General features: G+C 41.5%; 1 protein-coding gene across 1 annotated transcript in view; it reads left to right on the forward strand.

Annotated features, from left to right (window-relative positions):
* Positions 1-23,270, forward strand: part of LIFR (LIF receptor subunit alpha) — a 41,030-nt gene that overhangs the window by 7,949 nt on the left and 9,811 nt on the right. The window contains exons 2-13 of the mRNA XM_084278974.1: positions 4,653-4,807; positions 5,483-5,603; positions 7,623-7,774; positions 9,466-9,629; positions 10,436-10,607; positions 10,831-11,100; positions 14,007-14,136; positions 15,954-16,117; positions 17,532-17,677; positions 21,363-21,528; positions 21,717-21,787; positions 22,203-22,416. Of these exons, the coding sequence (XP_084135100.1) occupies positions 4,726-4,807; positions 5,483-5,603; positions 7,623-7,774; positions 9,466-9,629; positions 10,436-10,607; positions 10,831-11,100; positions 14,007-14,136; positions 15,954-16,117; positions 17,532-17,677; positions 21,363-21,528; positions 21,717-21,787; positions 22,203-22,416 (1,852 nt within the window). The 5' untranslated portion in view covers positions 4,653-4,725. The remainder of the gene's footprint in view (positions 1-4,652; positions 4,808-5,482; positions 5,604-7,622; positions 7,775-9,465; positions 9,630-10,435; positions 10,608-10,830; positions 11,101-14,006; positions 14,137-15,953; positions 16,118-17,531; positions 17,678-21,362; positions 21,529-21,716; positions 21,788-22,202; positions 22,417-23,270) is intronic.

Consider the following 23,270-nt stretch of genomic DNA (forward strand, 5'->3'; position numbering starts at 1 on the left):
TAAACCCTTCATGTAAGAATACTTTTTAAGTATTTCATTTTAGGTATCTGCTTGTGGAACACACAAGAGCCATAAAAAGTGTGGCCACTGATCCTCAGCTAACAGATTCTTTAAAAACATGATCTGCTAGTTTCTGACTAGCAGATCAGACTGCAGGCAGAAAGCAGGCCAGAAAGATTTTTTAAATTTTTTTTTAATCTGTTTTGTTTGTTTTCAATGTGGTTTCCAAGCACTTGACAATTAAATACATTCAGAGACCAGAAAACTCAGAAGTACAACTGAGCTTTGGAGATGTTACATGCTTAGAACCGAGCTGTTAGAATTGGCTAAGAAAACACTTCTGTTTTCCTTTAAAGAAAATTGAGCATTTGGCCAGCCATGCTTTGAGAAAAGATCAGCAGAACCAGTTAAGCCAAGAAATCCATAATATGAAACACAGTAGGGGTCATAACTGGTATCTTTGGTTTTTCCCTTGGAGAGTTTAGGCCTAAAGAAGCTTGTATGTGTTAGCATGTTGCCGTCAAATAGTTGGTGCTGTCCTCTCAGAACCTTCAACCTTTTTACTGTGACTTTGAAGGAAAGCTCTCCACAGGTATTTCCCAAGTGCGTGTTACTGACTTGGAGTAAGTTCCTTCTCGTATCTGTCTGATCAGCAGTAGGTGCACCATATGCATCCAAACAGTTTTGAAACTCATCTGGAAGTCCAAAGTTGGTGTTGAGCTGTTTGAATAAGGCCTGCCATCTCTTGGCTTTAGTGGTTAAGAATCCAAACCTAATTGTTGCTTTCTCAGCTTATCTGCATAAAAATCAAATTATAAATAACTTTTTCTGACTGCAGGCACAAGGGTCAATTCCTCTGCACAGCATCAAGTCCCAAGTAGAAGTCAGGACATCTCCATGTACTGTAGCTTCCAGCAGTTACTGTGGAATCCTGGTTTTAGCAGCTGGTCTTAAATAAGAGCAATTCCATCCTGAAGCCTGCCGTGCTTTTTCTGATGAGATGGTGTGGCATGAACTAGCATTTAAGTACTTTTTGGATGCTCGCACTATTGTTCTTAGAATAGATTCCTGGGAGACTTTTAGTTATTTTAAAATTTCAACAGTGGAAAACCTTTGCTGGCAAGGCCCTTAAGATGAATTTGCTGTGCAAATACACTCACAGAAAGTCAGAAGGTTTGCAGTCCATTTGTGGATGGGATTGGAGTTTGAAGTACTAGATAAACATCTACGTGGCAGTTTTATACAGTAGTATCTGGGGCAGGATCACGAGTCAACAACGTCTGAATGTTGAGAGAAAAGCAAATATGACATGGGCTGTGTAAACACATACTACGCATAGGTTTGATGTAGAAAAGTTCCTTCATTGTGCTTTGTAATGCTCAGACCCCAGGGGGCAGAAAAACTTCAAAGCTGAGGGTACGGCAGATGTGGTCCACAGCAAAGTACTTGTCCCAGGAGCCATCAGAAATCTAGAAACAGAGATTGGAAAATGGTGGAAAAAAAAGAACGGAGTTTTTAAGGGAGGAGCTAGCAGAGACCTAGTATCAGTCATCTTCTATGTAAGAGGTTGCTGCAAGGCAAGAGGATAAACTGTTCTTTGTCTGCTGAAGATCAGACAAAGTAATGTGCTTAAAATGGAGCAAGGGGTAGTTGTACAGCACATCGGGAGCACTCATGATAATGCCAGCGAAGTGACACCAACAGATCGCCCTAGGAAATGAGATTGCTATTGCTTATGGTTTTTTTTTTAAGATGGAGGTCTGTTTAATTGCAGTTGCTCTTGTGGAGAGAGTGGGATGACTACCTTCACCTAATTTTTTTTAAAATAAAGATTTACAGTGTGCAGACAGTTACACTTAGTAGCTTCTGCTCCTGTTGCACTCCAGCCAGACCTGGTCAAGCTTTTGCCTCCCTTGGATAATGCTGAGCTCTCTTGTCCTAAGTATATCTGACTCTTGTATTGTCCTATTCATTCTAAGAGTACATGTGCCTAGAGAATAACATGCTTTTCATATCTCTCTAGGGCAAGGAAAAACTTCCATGACATGTTTGGATTGGCCTTGAACTGATGGAAGGCAGCTTTCATCTGAAGAATGTGAACTTCCTATTTTTAAATTACTTCAATTATTTTTTAACTTTATAATTAAAACAAGCCTATAACTGAGGATCTTTTCTCCTGATTAATCCTTTTAAATTTGTCTTGGGAGTCTTCAAATTGCCAACTTCTCAGCAAACTATGAGAAGACAAGACGCAGAGAGTCTACGCTTCTTAGGAAAGACTGTGGTTTATGAGACATGCTCGTACATAGGTTCCCTTTAATGCCTGACTCTGAAACAGAAATCAAAACTCTGCTTGAGTTAGGAGAATTGGGTATGACTCGGATTTCTTGTAATTCACTGCTATGATGTTACTCTTAACTTCTGCAGTAGAGGGATTACTCAGTAAGCTATGTATTGAAAGAGTGTGTAGAAAAACAGAATTTCTTGAACCACACACTCACACGTGTAGTTGCTGAATCTGCCTCATAAATCTGGCATGACCAAACAGGTTTTGCACAGTCCTGTACAGTTAATGTCTTTAGAAAATGAGAGGCTTGGGATTTAATTAACTTCACAGTACAGGTTTCTCTCCTTCAAGTGACACCGGTGCTGTCCTTTTTTAAATTTTTTTTTAATTATTTTTTTTATTCTTTCCTTGGCCTCTGCTAGCTGTTGGGGGACTGTCAACTGATTTTAATGTAAAAATTGAAATTTTGATGTTGTGCTTTTCTGCAAACCAGGAGTAGCCTTTGAAGAAGTGCTCTTAGACAGACAGATACAATTTACAGAGACAACACAAACAGAAATCTGTCATTTTACTTATTTAACTCCCAGGTCTGTTTGAGTGATCTTAATATGGTTGCTTGAGAGGTTTGTGAGCAAATTCAAGCTAAGAGATGACATTCCATCTTTTCATTAGTAAAATGGACAAGTACAACATGAAGACCCCGACAGAAACCAAAATACAGTGGGTCTCTTCTGGCACAGATATTTTGTGTGTTGATGGGTTCTTGATTCATCCTTATCTCAACATGTATTTGTCAAATTTTAGTCTTTCTTTGACCTTTGTACGTATTCCTAAAGTGTAATATCCACATTATGCCACAAGTTGCATAACATGGATATTGCACTTTAGGAATACATGCAAAGGAGAACTGAATGTGTCTGGGGGTGGCGTAGCTTGAAGTAGCATGTTTTTATTGAGGTCTTCAGGTGGATTGAGAACATGATGAAAATAAAATAATTCTGAAGTTTTAAGGGTGTTTCTTCCCTCGAGATGTGATGCTTTTACTGTAGCATCTCTCTGAGCTCCTGTGATGCCTGGGCTTTTCTCTTAGTCTGTTTTTTTGTAGACTAAGAGAAAAGAAGTGGCCCCTTGTGAACAGCTCTTGATTATTTGACATAGTGCTGATATTTCCTCCTTGTACAGGGCACAGTGGTGAGGGACAGAACAGCATTTTGGGCACTCTCAGCTGTCCCTTGAGGGAGAATTCCTTAAAAAAAAAAAAGTTTAAAACCTCATAAGGTTGTGTTGTCAGGATGAAGGAGCATATTCCTTGTGGTGCAGAGGACTTCAGTGAAGCTTCTTTTAAAATTACAGAGGGTTTTAGGCAGAGTCTGTTATTCTGACAATATGCACATCTAGCTTTGGAAGATAAGGTCAGGAGCCTTTCTGCTTGAGATTTTTAAAAGATGTAGTCTGGACAAAATTTGAATTTTAGAAGGAGAGGATGGTTCAGCTATGTTCTCATGTGAAAATGCCCCTGTTCGTAGTGTTGGTCACTGAGAGAAGGCTCCTTGCTTATCTGAGAGTTATGGTCTCTGGGAGGGTGTACAAGCAATAATGGTGGTAGATGTGTGGGTGGAACACACTAAATGTGTTCCCCAGACCTTGATTAACATTTGAACGTCTCTTTGGAAAACTTGTGGGACAGTGATCTCCAAAGAGCAAGTCAAATGTAATAGTCCAGATAGTTTTTACCTCAAGGTCAGTATTTACAGCGACAGGTATATTTTGGTATAGAAATGGCTGTAATTTCCGTCTTCCCTCCTGCTTTTTTATCTCCAGACATTATTACTTAATGCTGGATTGAACTTGTGATCCAGGGTGATCAGATCTGGTTCTGTAGGGTCTTAGGCATCCCATGACTTTGAATAACAGCAATATTAAAACTGAGCAGAGAAGAGTGGAAAACAGATAGGTTCTTCTGTCCCCTTAAACCCATGTTCAAAGTGGAGGACATTTGCATTCATGGTGTACTAGACCCTCTGTGAATGTGACATATCGTCTAAATTGAAGAGACCTGTTCTAGAGGAATATCCTGCCATGTCTATTCTCTTTTGGCCTCAGGTAGTCCTGAAAGAGGCCTGTACATTGTTGGGTCTTGAATGTCTGTGATTCTTGAGGTTCTGTTTGAAATGCATCGTTGAAAAGACATGCATCAAGGAGTGGTTGGGAGTCGCCACTCAAGGTTTGCTTGCCAGGTAAACAAAGAGAAGCCAGTTTCTGCGCCTGGGTGCAGCTCTGAAGAAGGAAAGTAGATGGAACAAAAAGTGGTGTTTGTGGAGTACCAGCTATGGAATTTCAAAGTTGGTTTTGTTTTTAATTTTAGAACTGACCAGCAGGTTGGAAGATGACATTTATTCCTGCTTGAAGCTGCTGTTCTGAAAACAAACAGTAGAAGAATGTGGAAGAATTCAAGCCTCCGCTGCCTTTTAGCACTAGCTATTTTATGTTTAAGAAGCTTAATATATAGCCAAGAGATAGGTGAGTTTATTGCCATGTAATTTACTAATTAGTTTGTAACTTCTGTACTGATCCCATTGTGTTCCTACTGTATGTATGTTCAAAACCCATCACTTCTGTGGTCCCACACCATCCTAGGGATGGAGGTACTACAAGCCTGCACTCTGCTTTCCACAACCAGTGGCATCTCATAAACCAGTGCAAAATTGGGTATTAAATTTTCTGTAAGGCAGCAGTGATAGACTGTATATGCAATTGTTGTAAATGTCCACAATGAAGCCTTCTTGCTGCTTATGCCAGCTGTCTGTGACAATTTCGCACATTATCGTTAATTGCCCTTCTGTCATTAATTGCCCTCCATGTGGGACAATGGAGGAGAGCAAAAAACTCATTAAGTTTATCATCAAAGCTTGTGGTTTTGCCATTGGCCCAAAGCCTGCTTATTAGGCTAGGCTAGGAATGGGTATTGTAGAAAGAAACAGCTTGCCTGTGTCCTTGCACACAACTATAAACCCAGGTTTTAGGTACTTCTGAAAACGTGGTAGTCTGTGGCTGTCTGTAAACAGGCACACAGATCAGTGGCCAGACATGCATGCAATAAAAGTGCAAAAGGAATAGATGCGAGCAGTAGTATTTGTTGTACAGGTGATCACATTTGACCTGCAGTTTTTGACAGTATTTCCTATGTGATTTCAGGTTCTGTGGGGCGCGCCCAGCATTTGAAATGTGTAACACACAACTTACGTGAAATGATCTGTACTTGGAACCTCTCTTCTAAAAGAAGACATGGACAAACTGACTTTTGCTACACTACCAAGTGAGTCCTTTGTATACCTGTTTGGAAACTACCAAACAGTGATTGCCATTCCTCAGTCACAACCCATGGAATTCGTGATGCTGTTGTTTCCTAGCATCTCCGCATTGGTTTTCCTTGGGTGGTGCTCCCTCCAGGCACTGTTAACTCAGGCAATGGCAAGGTTTCTGGTGAAGTCTTGTTTCATGCTAACAATTCTCCTGCCAAAATCTGCTTGCTGTCTTCAAACAACTGGAAGATGCTCTCATTTACTCAGACTTCTCTGTGTGTCTGCCTAGCCCTTGCTCAGAGTTTTCATGAGGGACAGATTCATACTAGGTTCAATCCAAAAGGAAATGATATTTGGAAGAAGAGAATCCTGATATTTTGGGCCAAAGCGGTAGAATATATGACATAAGTGTTGAGATTCACATGTGGAAAAACACAAGAAATCTCTTGGTGGCTGTCTTATAACCTTTATAAATTTTAAGTTGTCTGGAGAGTGTTGTGTTAGAGGAAACGTAAAAGTTATTCCACAATTACAATAGCTTTTCCAAAGTGAATGCAAGTTGAAAATTTTGAAAAACATTAAAAAACCCTAAATCTTCAGTGTGTTTTTCACTAATGAGAACTGCATGTGCAATTCCCCATGCTGTGGGTCTGCCAAATGCTTATCATGTGCTGGAGATGAGTTCAAATCCTTTTTGCGTCTTGATCCTGCCCCCAATCCAGATATTTGTACTGCCTTTTTTTTCCTGTAAATTCTGCAGACAGCCCAGACTTTTCCTAGGGGTCCCAGGATTTGGCTGCACTTCTTCCACCTACACGTTTGATTTTCTGTGTTTAATTATTCCTCCTGCATTGCCAGCTATCATTTCCATACAAAAAAACCCTACCCCAAACATATATGTAACATTGCGGCCAGAGTTCAGGAGTGTAGAGTTCACGAGGTACTGCCCTCTAAACCAGAACAGCCATGTAGCTGCTGCTGTTTCTCCTTAGCAAAACAACAGACCTGGGTCCCCGAAGCAGGCTGAGGACTGGGTTTAGTACAGACCTCCCTGAGGGAAAGAGATTCTGTTTTTCAGTTGCCCAAACATCCTCTAATATTCTCAGTACTGAAGAGGAAAAGCCTTTCTGAGCACTCAAGCCTCAGCTGGCCTTCACTATCCCAGGGTTTGCGTGAATCTTAAAAGTTCAGCCCAGGCTCTTGACTCCAGCTGATAGGAGCTCCAGGGTCCTGTTCCAGTTCATAAGTGAGTAACAGTCCCTCAGCAGGAAGTCTGGCATTGTTCTCTTTGCGTTCCTTCCTCCCATCATTCCCCCAAGAGGAGGATCTGGGTTTTTCCAAACTTTTTGACTTTGTCTATCAATGATGGTGAGCAAAGGGACTTCACTCATCCATTATTATTTCCTGTATGTATCTATGACCTTCAGACAAAGGGCAGATCACATTGTGCTGAGCACTGCACAAATGTTATGAGCCGACTGTATTTCCACCTGGGATTTTAGAAGTCCTTTTCTCTGCCCTCTGCTCTTTCCCTGTGAGCTAAGCAGCAGAAGGAAGAGAAAGTGTTTGCTGTGAGATGGGCACGCAGGTGGGTGGACCTGTTCTTTGCACCTGTATGCCATTACTTTCAGAAGATACAGAGGGAATGGGAGTAAGGAATTATAAAGGGCAGGGGAGGTAATGGGTTGGGTTGGATTTGGTTTTGGGGGATTTTATTTTGCTTATTTTGAAGCATTGATTCACGATGGCTGTAGGTATCAGAAACATGTCTACTGGTTAAAAAGCCAGTTTTTCACTTAGGGGCGTTCTCTTAAGAGCTGTGTATCTGCACTATACAACTAGTGCACAGGGAATGGCTGTTAATCTGATACTAACAAAAGCCCAAGTAAGTCTTACTCCTTCAGAGACTCAGTGTAGAGTTCTCTGTTGTATTACAGAGAATTTGTGTTTTATTAGTGTCTTAGGAATAGGACTTAACTTCCCTTAGCTTCCTATCATCTGAAATACCTGCTTAATCCTCTCTGTCTCTTCAGTGACCTCCCCCCTCCGGTGTGTTTTAAAACTAAGGAGAGGAGGGTTGAGATTCCAGTCCCAGAGAGCTCCACCACAGTGACAATAACCACAAACAGCATTTCTGGAACTCCTCTCGCTACCAAAGAATTTGAAATTCACAAGACAGACATCTGTAAGTATCAGGGTTTATGTGTGTATATAAGGCCTTTATACCATGATTAACAGTGTTGCAGAAGTGTATATACTTGCAGTTTTCTTTGACAGGGTTTCTGTATGTAAAATGTTGATGTGGTGAGTCCATATGAATGTACCTTACATAGTTGGTTATTTTCTGTCCCCCGTCAGGAGAAAGAAATCCCCACTTATCCATAGATCATAGCAGAGAAATCAATGGCAGAATGTGAGGAGAAAAATCAAGTACAACACTTTTATCCCCGTAATCATTTGACTCTTTTTCTTTTTTTTTTTTTCTAATTGCAAATTAGGAAGGATTTGTAAACGAGTTCCTAATCTACATACTAAAGTACCTGCAAGGAGAATAAAATAGATTTGCTCAAACTAGAATTGGAAAAGGGAGAAATAAACTTCCTAGTGCCAGTTCTCCCTGCTACAGAATTAAGTAGTTTATTTCTGCAATTTCACAACATTTTAAGAACAGTATGTCACTCCTGACAGGATCATATTTTCTTAATGTATGCCCAATTTACCTATTCAGTTCAAATATACATGAAACTCAGCAAATAACTTGGGGAGTGGGCTGCATTATATTGGATTCATAGATAAATTAGACTCTTTCCCACCTCCTTCCTCCCAAAGGAGGAAGCTGTAAATGACATTGGCACCACCTGCCACAGTTCCTCATAATTTAGTCTTGAAGTTTGGTTTGACTACTTATTATGTCTTATTCTATCAAAATTATGGCTCAGTTTTCTCTTCAGCTGAGAGTGGTTCAAGAACTTAACAAAATGAACTTAACAAACATGCAGTTCAGAAATATTGGGCAACACATTGTGTTCTCCTGGATCTTGCTGATTCCAGGCAGGATGAGTCTATCAGGTTTGTCACGTGTTATTGCAGGTAGTGCATTGACTATGCCAAACATTTTGTTGGCTCTCAGAGTCTTGGCCAGGACTGAAGTTGGTTAAATCACACCCTCATATTTATCCTGCACCAGGCCTGGTGTACTGCCATAACACTTGCCTGCTTCTTAGCCTCTTGCTTCACCACCACCCATTCATAGAAGACATGCTTCTGGTTAATCTCCCTGTCCTGTCCCCATCACCATGCTGTACCTTTAATACTCATTGCAGCTTAAAATTACATTGCCCATAATCCTTTTCAGAGCTTCATGTGAGCTTTTTCCACCCTGTTTCAGCTCTCCTTTCTCCATACTCCAGCATTTGTTGCCAGTCCCCTCTTCCGTCCTGGTCTCCAAAACACACTGTTTCTTCAGGGCAATTCTCCCTTCATCCTCCAACATGTGTTCTCACGTACACTTCCAAGGCTGTCACCATGCTGCATTGTATTATCTCTGCAGCATTGAATGAAGGTTGTGAAATATACAACATCTTCCTTACTATGAATTGTGAAGACGTACATTCATGATCAGTTACTCACACATCTGCATGCTGAGGTGTTAGAAGAAAATGCTACCTAGTGACTCATTGGCACCTGTGCTTTCCTGGGAACTTTCATGCTCAAGTAATGACAGGGCCCATCTTGTTGTAATTACAGAGGTTGAGTTACATATTTGTATGGCTAGTAGCCAGTTGAGAGCAGAGATGTAGCTGCTTAACGCCTGTAGGGCTGGTGTTGCAGACTAATGACTTGAATATGGCTTTTTCCCCCTCTCTCTCCTTCAAGCATTTGTTCCTCTTGCTCCACATAATCTTAGTTTAACACCTGACTTTCCAACTTCCACGTTAAATCTGAAGTGGATTGATAATGGATCACGCTTCCCATATGGACTGGATGCCTATTGGCAGATTCAGGTACTCCGTAAAGAAGTAAAGGAACAAGTCACACAAGTAAGTCCCTTTATGAAAATAGATGTGCAAGTACTGTCCTTGGTAGTATTTGGGGAGGTCATTTGAAGAAAGCTGAGACTCACAGCAGTTGTAGAGCTTTACAGAATGTGAGCGTAGTCATGCTTCTGATAGGTTATTTCTTGTTAAGTTTCTAGTTAAACTTTCAATGTTATGAGGACACTGACTACTATACAGTCAGTATTTATTCAAAGTCACACTTTTTTATTCTTTAAAATCTACCACGGGGGTTTAATTAGAACTTGCCTATGAATTTGGTGGATACTTTACACCATTATTTCTGCTTTACTTCTCAGGTAGTATCTGAAGCCCTGGTGGTCTTTGAATATTTGGTTTGCTGCTTTTATTTTTTTATTTCTTTCCCAATTTATAGTTCTGTTCTGTAATTTTTAGGAGAAAAAAAAAATAAAATGTGCAACCTGGGACTAATATTAGAAGAGTTTAATTTTGAAAAATTTGGAACTTTTCCCGGCCTGGGAGAGGTCCAGGATACTGGGATGCAATATATATCTTTTTTAATGCGTGGTGAGCTTCCTGCTCTCCCATAAATGTCTGTACTCTGGTATTTCTGGCTGGGAGTTTACCTGGCTGGTGGGCTGTTTACCATCATAGGCTTTTATCCAATTAAGTTCATAACACAACTGAAAGTTAGATGGGACATGTCAACCATCTATCAGGATTTTGTGATTTACTTCACCATTCTGTTGATACCTGGGAAATAACAGGTCATTATTAACAAGTCTTCATAAACTCTCTTGGTTGTTTCATTTTTTTTGAAAACTTTGTAGGTAACTTACTTCTCAAAGCTGACTCACGAAGACGTCATTCTTTCTTGGAACTGGACATCAGATATGCCTTTGGAATGTACGTCACATTATGTGAAGATTCGCTGTTATATTAACATAACAGAGTTTAGCCTCAAGGATTGGAGTGACTGGAGCCCATTACAAGAGGTCCCTGGTATGTTTGTTCCCAAAACAAGCCAAGGTCAGAGGAAAAACATTAGGCAGTGTGAGCTTGTGGCTTTTGGTTGTGTTTTCATGAGAAAATTAATGCAATCATTGGTTAATGAAACCTGGTAAACATTGATTTGTATGCACTGGAGTGCTGATCATGTTTATAGCATATTGTTTATGGAGAGTTTTTAATTTGGTTTTGTTTTCTGCTCTTTTTTCTCTTCTAGGAAAAGATACCGAGTCCAGTGGGAGTGGGGTGTTTCCTCAGGACACTGTGGTGGCAGTAGGTTCAGATGTGACAATTTGTTGTGTGCATGAAGAAGGACAGCAGATACAACGGATGACTTATGGACTAGAAATATACCCGATGATACGTCTGAGCAATCGGAGCAGTGCAATCAGAGTGCTAAATGCCAGTGCTTCCGATGCCAGCGGGACAAATGTGGTGTGCATACTGTCTGAAGATTATATGGATGGAACTGTGTTGTTTGTAGGATGTATGTATCATCGTGTCTAGTAAAATTAGGAAAATCAAAGTAATGTTGAGACCTGGGGTTCTGCTAGGAAACAAATACTATTGTGGCTTTTTTTCCCCCTGGCCTTTGGTTTCTGAGAATGAACTGGGATTGTACTTTGATATCACTGTGGAAACTATAGCCCATGGAGATGGCAGCAAGGCTGGGAGGGTGAGGCGGTACCTATGTAAGGCATCTTCTCTTAGGATATGGCCCAGTGCTTCTCTCCTTGACCTCTTTTTCTAAGACATTTCTTTGTGATCTGGGATACATAGTAGTTTATTGCTGTGTGAAGATTCATCCTCAGTCTCTATCACTTTAGGTTTACATCTGTTCTGGTTTGGTCCGTGACAAGGTGAGAGTAAGAGCAAGAACTTTCATTTACCAGTCAGTCCAATTAAACCAGTAAAACATTCAGACTTGAAACAGCAACAACAGATGCTTATCAAGGGCAGTAGCTCCCTGGGAGCTACTTACAGCAAAGGAGCCCTGCTGATGGTTCATCTTTTGTGGAAAATCCCATAAACATTCTTTTAGCAGTTTTTTAAAGATACTGAATCACTGTGTATACTTTCTGTGTAACTGTGCCAGACTTAGAAATCTCTCCCAGATAGAGCTACCTCTTAAAACTAGTTACTGAAAGTACCTGGTTCTTCTTTCCCTTAATTGGTAATTTCAGATATTTGTGTATTTTCCCAACAGGGTTTTTGAGAGTTACAGTCTTCCAGTAGCTGCCCATTAGAATCATAGAATGGTTAGGTTGGAAGGAACCTTTAAAGGTCATCTAGTCCAACCCTCCTGCAATAATCAGGGACACCTTTAACTAGATCAGGTTGCTCAGAGCTTCATCAAGCCTGACTTTGAAAGTCTCCAGGAATGGGGCCTCCACCACCCCCCTGGGAAACCTGTTCCATTGTTTCACCACCCTCATAGTGAGAACTTCTTCCTAATGTCTAATCTAAGCCTACACTGCTCTAGTTTAAAACCATTTCCCCTTGTCCTGCCACTATATGCGCTTACAAACACTCCTTGCAGCTTTTCTGTAGGTCCCTTTCAGGTACTGGAAGACCTCTATAAGGTTTCCAATGAGCCTTCTTTTTTCTCCAGACTGAGCAAGACCAACTCTCTCCAGCCCTCTCATCATCCTCATGGCCCTCCTTTGGACCTGTTCCAAGTGGTCCATGTCCTCCTTGTGCTGAGGACTCCAGAGCTGGGGGTGGTACTCCCAGTGAGCTCTCATCAGAGCGGAGTAGGGGGTGAGAATCACCTCTCTTGATCTTCTGGCCAAACTTCTTTTAATGCAGCCCAGGATATTGGACTTCTAGGCTGCAGATGTGTACAGGGGACTCATGTCCATCCTTTCATCCATCGATACGCCCAAGTCTTTTACCATACTGCTGCTCTCTATCACCTCAACTTCCAGCCTGTATTGGTAGCAAGGATTCTCCCAACCCAAGTGCAGGACCTTGTATCCAGGTCCCTCTGGATGACATCCCATCCCTCTGGCATGTCAACTTCACCACTCAGCATGTCACCTGCAAACTTGCCAAGTGTGTAATCAATCCCATTGTCTGTGTCACTGATGATTAGGATCCTGTTCCCCTTCAGAAATGCCTGCATTTTAGCTTAGGGCCCTTGGGGTTGAGAGAAAGGAAAGGGGAGACCAGACCCATTTTTGAATAATTATTCTTACTTCAGCTTGTGCCTGCTGTCATTGGCTTAGTGTATGAAGTGTGTGATAGGAAGTGCAAAACAGAATCCAACCTTTTATAGCTTCTCAGTGAGATGCCATTGTTATATTATTTGTGCAGTATGTGCTTTTGTGGGAGAGTCTTCCAGGTCAGTGGTTCATGAATGAACACTAGTGATAATCCCACAGGTTTTTCCCATACAGTGGTTTTTGAAGAGCTGGGATGTGGTGAAGTCTGTTTCCTGCCACTGTTTCTTCTTGTAGTGCCTACTCAGTGGGAAGGGGGAGGACTTCTCATGATTCATTTGCTAATGAGAGACATTTGGGGAAGAAAAGGTAGAGAAAGTAAATGGGTATACACACCACCTTGGCTAAACCTGGGCAAAATAAGTGTTCTTTTTTTGGCTTGCTGCTTATAACTAGACCTAATCCTGCCACTGTTGCCTCTTGTGTTAGTGCCTCTTCTCTAGGTCAGCTGCATGGATATTATTGTCTTACCTTTTGGAGAAAAGCACGTGAGACTTGACATAAGTGTTCTGCTTAGTCTCATGTTAGAATGGTGATTCAGTGTTGGCAGCACTGCCCATCTCCAGGAAGGCACTCAGCACTACTCTATTACGGAAGCAAAGAACAAGGCTTAAAAGAAAAAGATGAGTGCTTCCAAAGTAAGGTTGAAGAGGACAAGCCAATTGGGGCCTGCTTTAGCTTTCAAATTCAGTGTGGAATTCATTGTAAAAGGAACATCTCCTTGACGAGACTTGCTTGGATAATTCAAAGCAGTGGAGGGGCTGGCATGTAAGAAAATGTGATGCACAGCCAACAGCATTCCTGCATTGCTCAGCAGCTAAACTGATGCTCAGAATTTTGGAAAAGTCTTGGCAGGGTTTCAGTGAAACACTTCCAGGTCAGAGCCTGGAGCTTGTGAACATATTTGCATGTGATTTACCAGATTACCCACCCACTTAGAAGCCTAGAGTCAAGTTTTAGTCAGACAGGCCTGAAAATAATTATCCATCTGTTCTATTGGCATTTTTTAAAAGCATTTTATTTATATGGTTGAAGAGTAACTATTGCCATGTATTTGTGAGGCACACAATCCCAGCCAAAACGAATGGTGATGCTTTCAGGAAGCTAGTGTCCCAGCTATCACACTAGGATGGCAGAACATCAGCTAACTGTGTTTCCTTTCATGCTGCAGATGCCCCTGATACTCCCCAAAACCTCAGCTGTGAAACATCTAACTTCCTGAAAATAAAATGCACCTGGAAACCAGGCAGACCCAGTGGACTATATGGAAAACGAAGAACAAAGTACAGTTTATTTGAAAGGTAAAACAGTTCAGCACTAAAAGAAGTAGAAAGGTAGAACTGGAATATATCCATTACACCCTGTGACTTAATGCACCACACCTATTTAAATGAGAGTGTTCGTTATTGAGAGCCTAAAATACTTTTCAAGAGTTTGTGGACGTTGAAACTGAACTAAATTTGGAGAACCTTTGTCTAGCTTTGCAAAATTGTGGTGGGAATTAAGGGTTACTTTTTCCAAAGACTTGTGCCATTATAAACTCATGGGAAAATAAAGCACTTAGTGTGCCAGGTTGCTGACAACATATAGATAAGACCAATATGAAAATACAGGGAGATGGTGGGAGTCATTCACTAATTTTTTTTTTTCTTTTTGGTTAATATGAAACCTGTGTCAGATAATCTGTCTGATGTTTACTGAGCTTCTGATATGCAGAACGACAGAAACTCACTGAGGAGCAATTGTAAAATAGGCCATGGGTCATGTCCCAGATGCTACTAGGGAAGTAGCAATAAGCCTATACCCATTGTCCTCACAGCATGAAGAGCTAGACAGTATAAAGCAGGCAAAGTGCATGTTACCTGGGAAGCATTGAAAGGGATACATAGCACTGGTATCACCCAGAGAAAGAGATAAGGGCTAGTACCCCATTTATATGATAGGCCATGTAAAGCCTTGAAAGTGAAGAGTCATTGTTTTGGAATAGCACTTGCAAATGTGCTTGGTGGTTGTGATTACAAGCTAGTGAGGAGTTGAAGCTCCTGTGGTGAGGCTGCTCCCCTGCAGTGCCAAAGGAGCAGTCGGAAAAGCCCGGAGATACCCAGAGTCACACAAACTATGGAAAACTGAATCTTCTGGTGGCTTTGAAGTGAGTCAGAGGCAGTGAGGACTGAGGTGCAGTCACAGATGTCATCCAGGGTGCTACTGCTAAAAACGTCATTGGGTAGGGATGCAAAGAGGTGGACAAAACCAACAAGGTGTTCAAAAGAAAGGAACTGCAGTCACTGGCTGCCCATATTCAGCTCATAAACGAGGATGTAGTTCAGACTTGTTTTGCTCAGCCTAAAGCTGTGAGATTGATGTGATGCATTTCAGGGTAAATGTTCTTGTCCATGTTCCCAGCCCACACTGAAACAGAGACTTCGGTGTGGAGAGAGCTCAGAGCTCAGCTAGAACACGGTAAAAATGCCCGAAGGAAGAAATTAAATGTGTGCTTTGGAATGAGAGGTTTGCACATATTGCAATTAGAGCAACTTCTCTATGTGTGCATACATACAGATACACACTTTAGATTTTACCCCTGAAGATCTAAATCTGGTCTTGGCTGTTACCAGCATGACTGTCCTGCTTTTCATTTAAAAACAGCTGGGACTAGTGGATGTATCCCAGGTAACAAACCTTGGTTTAGATTGGCAGGGTCGATAGACACACTTTAGCGTGTCATTTCTCCCTAGTTCAGAAAGCAATTACGAACATTCTTTAAATGCAAATGTATGCTGATCTGAGCAAAGATACTTTAAATCAGAATCTTAGTTGTAACTTGTGAGGTGGTTTTACAGGACCTACCTGTTTTCCAGGATTTTGAGAAGTGAGAGGATGGAAATGTTATGGTAGTGAAAGAGGAAAGTTTCAAGTGAGAACAGGGCAAGTCATGACTGAAGCAACTGTAACCTGCATTGTGGTGTTAGATACGCCTCTGCAATCAAATCGTTCTGTAAGCCATGTGTCAGTGAACCCATTGTTCTTTACTGTGTTTTCAGTCTAGATTTTTGACTGTTGATAGAAATTAATCTTACTCAAAAAAACTAAGTTGTTCCCCCACCATTCTACTTTGTAGAATATCTGGTAAAAATGTTTCATGCGAAGTCAATGAAATGAACAGAGATCGTGCCTGTGAGTTCCCAGTACTGGCTGACCAAAAAACCTACGATTTCATACTAGGCGTTTCCAATCCTATTGGGCAAGCAGAGTCATCGCTTTTAGTTGATCTAACTCAAAGAGGTAAGGCTTAAGAATTACAAGGCAAAAGTAATGTTTACTGCATGCTAGCCGTTTGTTTGGGTTGGGTTTGAGGAACTCTGACATGATATACTTATTTTGCTTCATTGTCACCAGTATTTTGCTGAAAGTAGTTTAGGACCTGTCCTGAGGCAGCAATTGTGTGTTCAAGGAGAAGCCAGTTCTTGACAGCAGTGCCACCAGGAGAGGATACACTGCTACATGCATAAATGCTACTTGCAGTTAATCTAACAATTAGCCAGCTGCTGGTTATTTATTGCTTCATATTCTATTAGACACAAGTAATTAAGATTTGCTTATAACTTCATGAACTGTAAGTATTTCAGTTTCTCACAGGGTAAAATACTATGCAGTTTTACAGCAGGAGGCTATGGAGCATTACAGAAGTAGCACTGTAAGGTAGAAGGTAATAGCGGAAGTATTACCTGCTGTCAGTAGTAGCCGTGGTCATCTGCAGTCGTGGTTTGTAGAAAAAAAGAACACCCTTAGTTAGACTTTTTAAGTTTAAACAATGAGAGAGAAAAGATCACTGCCTTTCAAATGCTGTCTTCTCCATCTTTTTCCGTCTGCCTCCACAACTACAGCTGAAAATTCAGGATTCTTTCTTCTTTGCTGAGAATTCTCCCGTTCTTTCGGAAAAAAAAAAAAAAGATTAAATATGATGATAGCGCAGTTTTTTTGTCCATGCCCCTCTTCAACTAGTCTGAGATTGGAAATATCAGAATAGATTGGCAGGTCCTAGAAAAGCTGAATCTGTTAATTACATCTGATCATTATAAATTAAGGTTATTTTGCATCCAGTCGATACAACTATTTCCTATTTGTTTCTTTTCTTTCCTTCACTGTCCACTTTATTGTCAAAATGGAGTACACATATCCTTAGGGGTAACTGGACTGATTTCAACAGTAGAGATTTTTTTTTTCTCTGATTACTATGAGTAGTAGTGCTGAATATTATTGAAAAAAATCCATGAAGGGAGTTTTGGGAAGAGAGATCATTTAGGAGTCTTATCTTCTCTTAGTCTGCAGATTCTGGGGTCTAACTTGAAAAGTTTTCAGAAGGTCAACAAAGTTGAGTGACTGTGGTCCTCTGAAATAATTCATGTTTCACTGTTTTTATGGAGTCAGTAGGAGGGGAAATGTTTTTCTATGTTTCCAGCTCCTTACCACACATGCTAGTATGCTCAGCCTGAAGTTAATCTGTTTCCATGTTTGATAGCTGAGAACAGCGTCAAGAATGAGACTGCTTGCGGGTACCTTCCCAGCACCAGCTGTCCTAGTGCTGATGGGGATCACTTATTTATTGTTCTCTTTGATCTTTTAAAATCATATTTTACTGAAGTAAAATGAATGTTTTTTTCTTAGAACTGAGGGTTATTATTTATTTTTCTTTAAGTTGATCCAAAAACTCCAGAGAAGTTAACTGTTTCTGGGAACAGCTCTACAAGCGTCTATCTGCGCTGGTTTATAAATGGCAGCTTTGCTGAGATCAGACTTCTGTGTCAAATTGAAATCAGCAGTGGTCACTCTGAGAGAAAACTGGTAAGTGTTGCCTTTAATGGATTTTCTTTTTTTTTTTTTCCCCTCAAATGTGCATCTTTTCTTCACTGAACTAATCACATTTCAAATTCTATTATCTCTAAAATTCATTCTGATCGTTTTATCAAATGATTCTTTTAGCAATGGCTAGAAGTTCTACTAAAATCAGAATAAGTTCTGTGCTTATCCATTGTCAGCTGCTTGCTTTCTTTTTGGTTGATTTTAAATAATTTCAAGAAAAGTCAGATTACCCACTGTGCTGTTTGGTACTTGGAGAAGATGCTTTACGCTGACCCTTTAGGTAGCAGTCCTTGTCCTTTGTCCTTCCTGGTGCAAACTGTATTGACACACACTTGTTTCAGGATGCATTGCAGCCCTGCAGACTTCCATGGTGGTTGCTTTGGGTTCCCTCTCACAGTATGTAGCCAGATAGGGTAGGATTCTCCCCCTGAGCGTATCAGAAGGTAATCTGCAGTGCAGACCTCTGCAGCTGGAAAAAAGGTAGAATTTCTGGGTGGAGTTCAGATTTTCCAGCATTCAGGCTTCCAGCAGCTGCCTGGCCTTGGTGCTCTGCGTCACTGCCTGGAGCTGCATACTTACTCTGCTGACTGTCAGAGGAGCTTAGGATACTAACCTAGACACCAGCATCTACTGGGGAATACGTCCTCTTCTTCCGTGTTGCCAAACGTAGTGTGGTGTGATCTCTGCCTCTGGGAAAGTGTAACAGCAGAACTCCATGTTCAGTTGACTGATGCTTACCCCCAGATTCTGTTTGTGCATTCAGATGGGACTACACCTAGCAGCTTGGGCAGATGCACACTGAATTATTAGGTCTCAGTGCACAGAGCCTGAATTTGTAATTTGAGCAGATCAACCTCAGAGGCAGCTTTTTACAACTCATGTTTGGTTTTTTAGCAGTATTCTGTTACTCTCTGCATTTCATTTCCTGTTGGACACAGCTGTTGGACACAGCCTTGGGTAAAGTCACGCGAGCTGCAGAAGTGATGCCGCTAAGACCTAAAATAATTATTATATACGTCGCCTCCAAAATAATGTGTAGTAGTTAATGCATGCTCTGTAAGAGTGTGTTTAAGATACATTAGAAGCCTTTAATGAGTATGGAAGCCTTAGGCTTTTATATTTTCTCTGTAATGCTGTGTGGTAAGTAGTGCCCACGGATTAGGTGCTGCAAAGAAACTCATAGATGTCTTTGGCATTAACAATAGAAGGGACTGGTTTTTTGACACATGTAACAGCTCTAACAGATGAGCTGTGTTGGATTTTCGTGTGCAGTCTGAGATCCCCTCACCCACAGATATCAGCATTTCTCTACTCCCAACATTTCCCACTTCTGGAGCCGTGGAGTGGTCGGCCAGGGAAGCAAGGACATGAATGCTACCCACCCCCATCTCAGTTAGCTTAAACTGCTAAAAAAAATAAGTTTGCATAGTTCTGTCTAGCCAGAGTTACACTGCCTGGGGGCACACACCTACCTGTGAACTCTGCTACCAGGACAGTCATCTGGGGCAGTTGTGGCAGTTTGAGTCACTGCACCTATATCGGAGCCCGCAGCTACAGATATTTTGAAACACAACAAATAGCTTGGTAGAAGGATTTACAACCTTGTTACGTTGTCTCTGGTTGCTTAATAAAAAAAATGTAACACTCTAAGAGTTCTCTGTAATAAACAAAAGTAGCTGTGAAATTGTTATGGGGTTTTATGTGGCATTTTGAGGATGTTTTCAGAAGCTTTTCTATTCGTATGAGAGATTGTTGGCTTTTTTATATTTTTCAAGTTGTTATTTGGCCTTGGAAATACACCACTGGTTGCTTCTTAAAGTCGTTGGAGTCCAGTTTTTGGCAGCTGTGATGCACATGTGTTATAATTAGATTCAGTAAAAAATATTCCCAGGCTCAGGGTTTCTTCAGTCGTGAAACTGAAATACTCCCTAGACTCACACCATTTTAAGAATAGTAGATTATGCCCTGTCATAAGAGCTGTGAAGAGATCATCTGGGTGAGACTTGGATTCTATCTTTTGGAGGAAGAAGGACTGCCTAGGAAAAAGACTGCACAATAACCCAGAGAGTGATAGTGGATAAAGTTACATCTGGCTGGCAGCCAGTCACCAGTGGGGTCCCCAGGGCTCCAGTTTAGGCCCAGTTCTTAACGTTTTCATAAATGACTGGACTGGACTCGGAACTAGAGGGTGTCTTAAGTAAATTTGCAGATGACACCAAATTGGGAGGAGCTGTTGGCTTAAGGGTGGAGAAGCCTTGCAGAGAGACCTAGACAGGTTAGAGAGCTGGGCAATCACCAACAGCACAAAGTTTAAAAGGGCTAAGTGCCAGATTCTGCACCTGGGAAGGGGCAACCCTGCCTGCACATCTGGGCTGGGGGATCAGACACTGGAGGCCAGACATGCTCAGAGGGATTTGGGAGTCTTGATGGACGGACAGCAAGTTAACCATGAGCCAGCAGTGTGCCCAGGCAGCCAGGAGGGCCAAAGCATATCCTGGGGTGCATCAAGCACAGCACTACCAGCTGGGCCAGGGAGGGGATTGTCCTGCTCTGCACTGCACTGGTGTAGCCTTGCCTCGAGTACTGTGTGTGCAGCTTTGGGTGCCACAGTACAACAGAGACATGAAACTATTGGAGAGTGCCCAGAGGAGGGCAGCAAGGATGGTGAAGGGTCTGGAGAGGAAGTCTGGGAAGTCTTATGAGGAAAGGCTGAAGTCCCTTGGTTTGTTCAGCCTGGGGAAGAGGAGGCTGAGTGGAGACCACATCACAATCTATGGCTTCCTGATGAGGGGGAGCGAAGGGTCAGGCACTGGTCTCCTCTCTTTGATGACCAGTGATAGAACCCGAGGGAATGGAATGAAGCTGTGATGGGGGAGGTTTAGATTGGATGTTAGGAAGAGGCTCTTCACTGAGAGGGCGGTCAGGCACTGGCACAGGCTCCCCTGGGAAGGGGTCACAGCACTGAGCTTGTCTGAGTTCAAGAAGTGTCTGGATAATGCATTCAGTGCCATGGTCTGACTTGGCTGTCCCTGTCTGAAGCCAGGAGTTGGACTCGATGGTCCTTATGGGTCCCTTCCAACTCAGGATATTCTGTGATAAACACCTTGCTGGGGCAGGCTGTGTTTTGTGTGCTTCTGTTGCATGTGTCTTCAGAGAAAGGCAGTCATCCACCTAGTTTGATGTAAATGTGCACAGTGGAAGTGCAGGTTCTGAGTAGCAGCGACAAAATCCTGGCCTGCCTCACATGAGCAGAAGTTTGGCTGCATATGGGAAGGAGGGGGACTGGGCAGCGTAGATAGGAAGCAGTGGCACGCTGATGTGTGCAGAGCTCATCCTTTTGAAGGCTTGTCAGTGTTACCTCTCCTTATCATGCTTTATGGCTCAAAGATGCTACCTACTCTCATGCTACAATTTCTGTGCTATATATGAATTTAGTTTAGCAGACCTGAAAAAATTTATTTTGTTTAGGGTGACTGCATAGGAAATAATCTTTTTTCATTAATTGCTTCATGATTTTTAATTTCTTCATAGGGTTTGGCTACAACTTTTTTCACACTCTTGGTATTCTTGGGGAAAAATAGCACCTTTCTTTGTGTCAACTTGCAGTATAATCTAGGAGAAAAGACCCCCACATGTAACATGTAAATTTTTGTATTATATTTCACAGCACAATGTCTCCATGCCTGGAGGAAAATTCTCAACTTACACAACTCAGCTGAACACATTGCACCCATATACCAAATACCAGTTCAGGGTGCGCTGTTCAGCTGCTGACCACTTCTGGAGGTGGAGTGACTGGAGCAGGATAGAAGAACACACAACATTGGAAGCCCGTAAGCTCCTTAAACTGTTTGATGATAAAATGTTGAACTTTTGTGAAGCCATATAATTTAAATTAGCCATCCAGAAAACTAACCATTTAATAGAAGGTAAATTGTCATCTATGTAACTTAAAAAAAAAACAAACAACCCAAAACTCAATGGTTTCTGTTGGTTTTTTTTTTTCTTCTTTCCTCATTAGCTCCTGCAAGAGGTCCAGACATCTGGAGAGAAAGAAGTCCTTCTGGAAAAAGTCTAAAAATCTTTTGGAAGGTAGATAAGACACTTAAAGTTTTAAAACATTATGCAATGTAACCCTATGAAAAAATTACACATTTATAAATGAGTGAAGCTTATAGTCAAAGAATTAAACTGCTTTTCTTATTGAACCATCTGTTGAGACAAATATTTTCCCCCAAATGAGAATGTTAGTGAAGTTTTATAATTTAAACATTGTATTAAGAAGTATTTCATGTGAAGAATTAAAGTTTTAATATGTCCCAGCTAAAAGTTAAAAACTTATAACCTTACATGTTGATTCCTATAGTCACAGTACAGTAACTATCTTCTGTGCCTCATAGTTCTATACAGTTGTCAAACTAGATCAGGACATTAAACTCTTAAGACATCCTATGTCTTCTCTCGTTTATTCTGGTCTGGGTTTAATGCACTCTTTGTCTGTTCATAGCCTTTGTCCCTTTCTGAAGCCAATGGAAAAATTGTGTCTCATGAAGTGTCCTGCTACCTGCTAGAGACACCACTGGAGTACAAAGAAGTTGTTGAACCTTCAAACAGTACTGAGATAAAACTTGGAAAAAATGACTGTGTAATTAGTGTTGTAGCCAAAAACCACGCAGGCTCGTCTCCTCCTTCGAGGATAACAAGCGTGGAACTCCCAAACGGTGAGTGCTCCCAGCAAAGAGCCAAAACACCTTCAAAGCCTGGGGAATACCTGGGGGATTTGTTTATTGGAACGTAAGACAGATACAGGCATTGTTTGTGTTTGGTTTCTGGTTTATTTCCCCACCCAAATCTACTGGGTGGGGGAAAAAAAAAGCTGCTTTGCTTGTAGGGCAGTGTCTTGCCAATTAATTCTGCTCTCTGCATATAAGGGTGATTGTGTGCAGTCCCTGCAGCTATTTGCACTTTTCTGGAGACCTCCCAGGAACAACAAGGATTAGGCTTCAAAGCATTAGTGTCGATCTCTGATGTTTACAGAGCTCAGTTTATTTTTGCATGTTCCTGTTGAGATGCTGAAATATACTACATGCTAAAGAGAACTGGAATAAAGTTTTGAGGTATTGTGTGGCTTTTTAAGGGGATGCTCACAGAGCTCTGTAGGAAAATATTAATTGGGCTGCTTGGTAAAGACTTGGCATCCTTGTGCTAGGAGCTGGTGTTTGAAAAGGAGGTAGGACTTAAGCTTCCCAATTAAAGCACTGCCACCCTTTGCTGCGGACTTTTGTAGAGACAAATAGCTGAAGCAGATAATGATTTTCTGCTCCTAACACTGAGCATGGGGAGAAGATAATACAGCATGTGGCTATTAAGAGTCTATGTTTCCCTGCATGCCAGGACAAGCCCAAGCCTTCAGCTCCAGATCTGGCCAGTGCTCTGCAGAGAGGACAGATTTTCATAGTGAGGCCCTTCTCAACTTGTTTGCCACAATCATGTATGGTGCTGTTTCTCTTTCCCCACCCAAAGAACAAGTATCAGAGTTGCCCACCTTGCATCTCAGGTTCTGCTAAGACAGGGC

This window comes from Gallinula chloropus (assembly GCF_964237585.1).
Source record: "Gallinula chloropus genome assembly, chromosome: Z".
In the NCBI taxonomy this organism is placed as follows: domain Eukaryota; kingdom Metazoa; phylum Chordata; class Aves; order Gruiformes; family Rallidae; genus Gallinula; species Gallinula chloropus.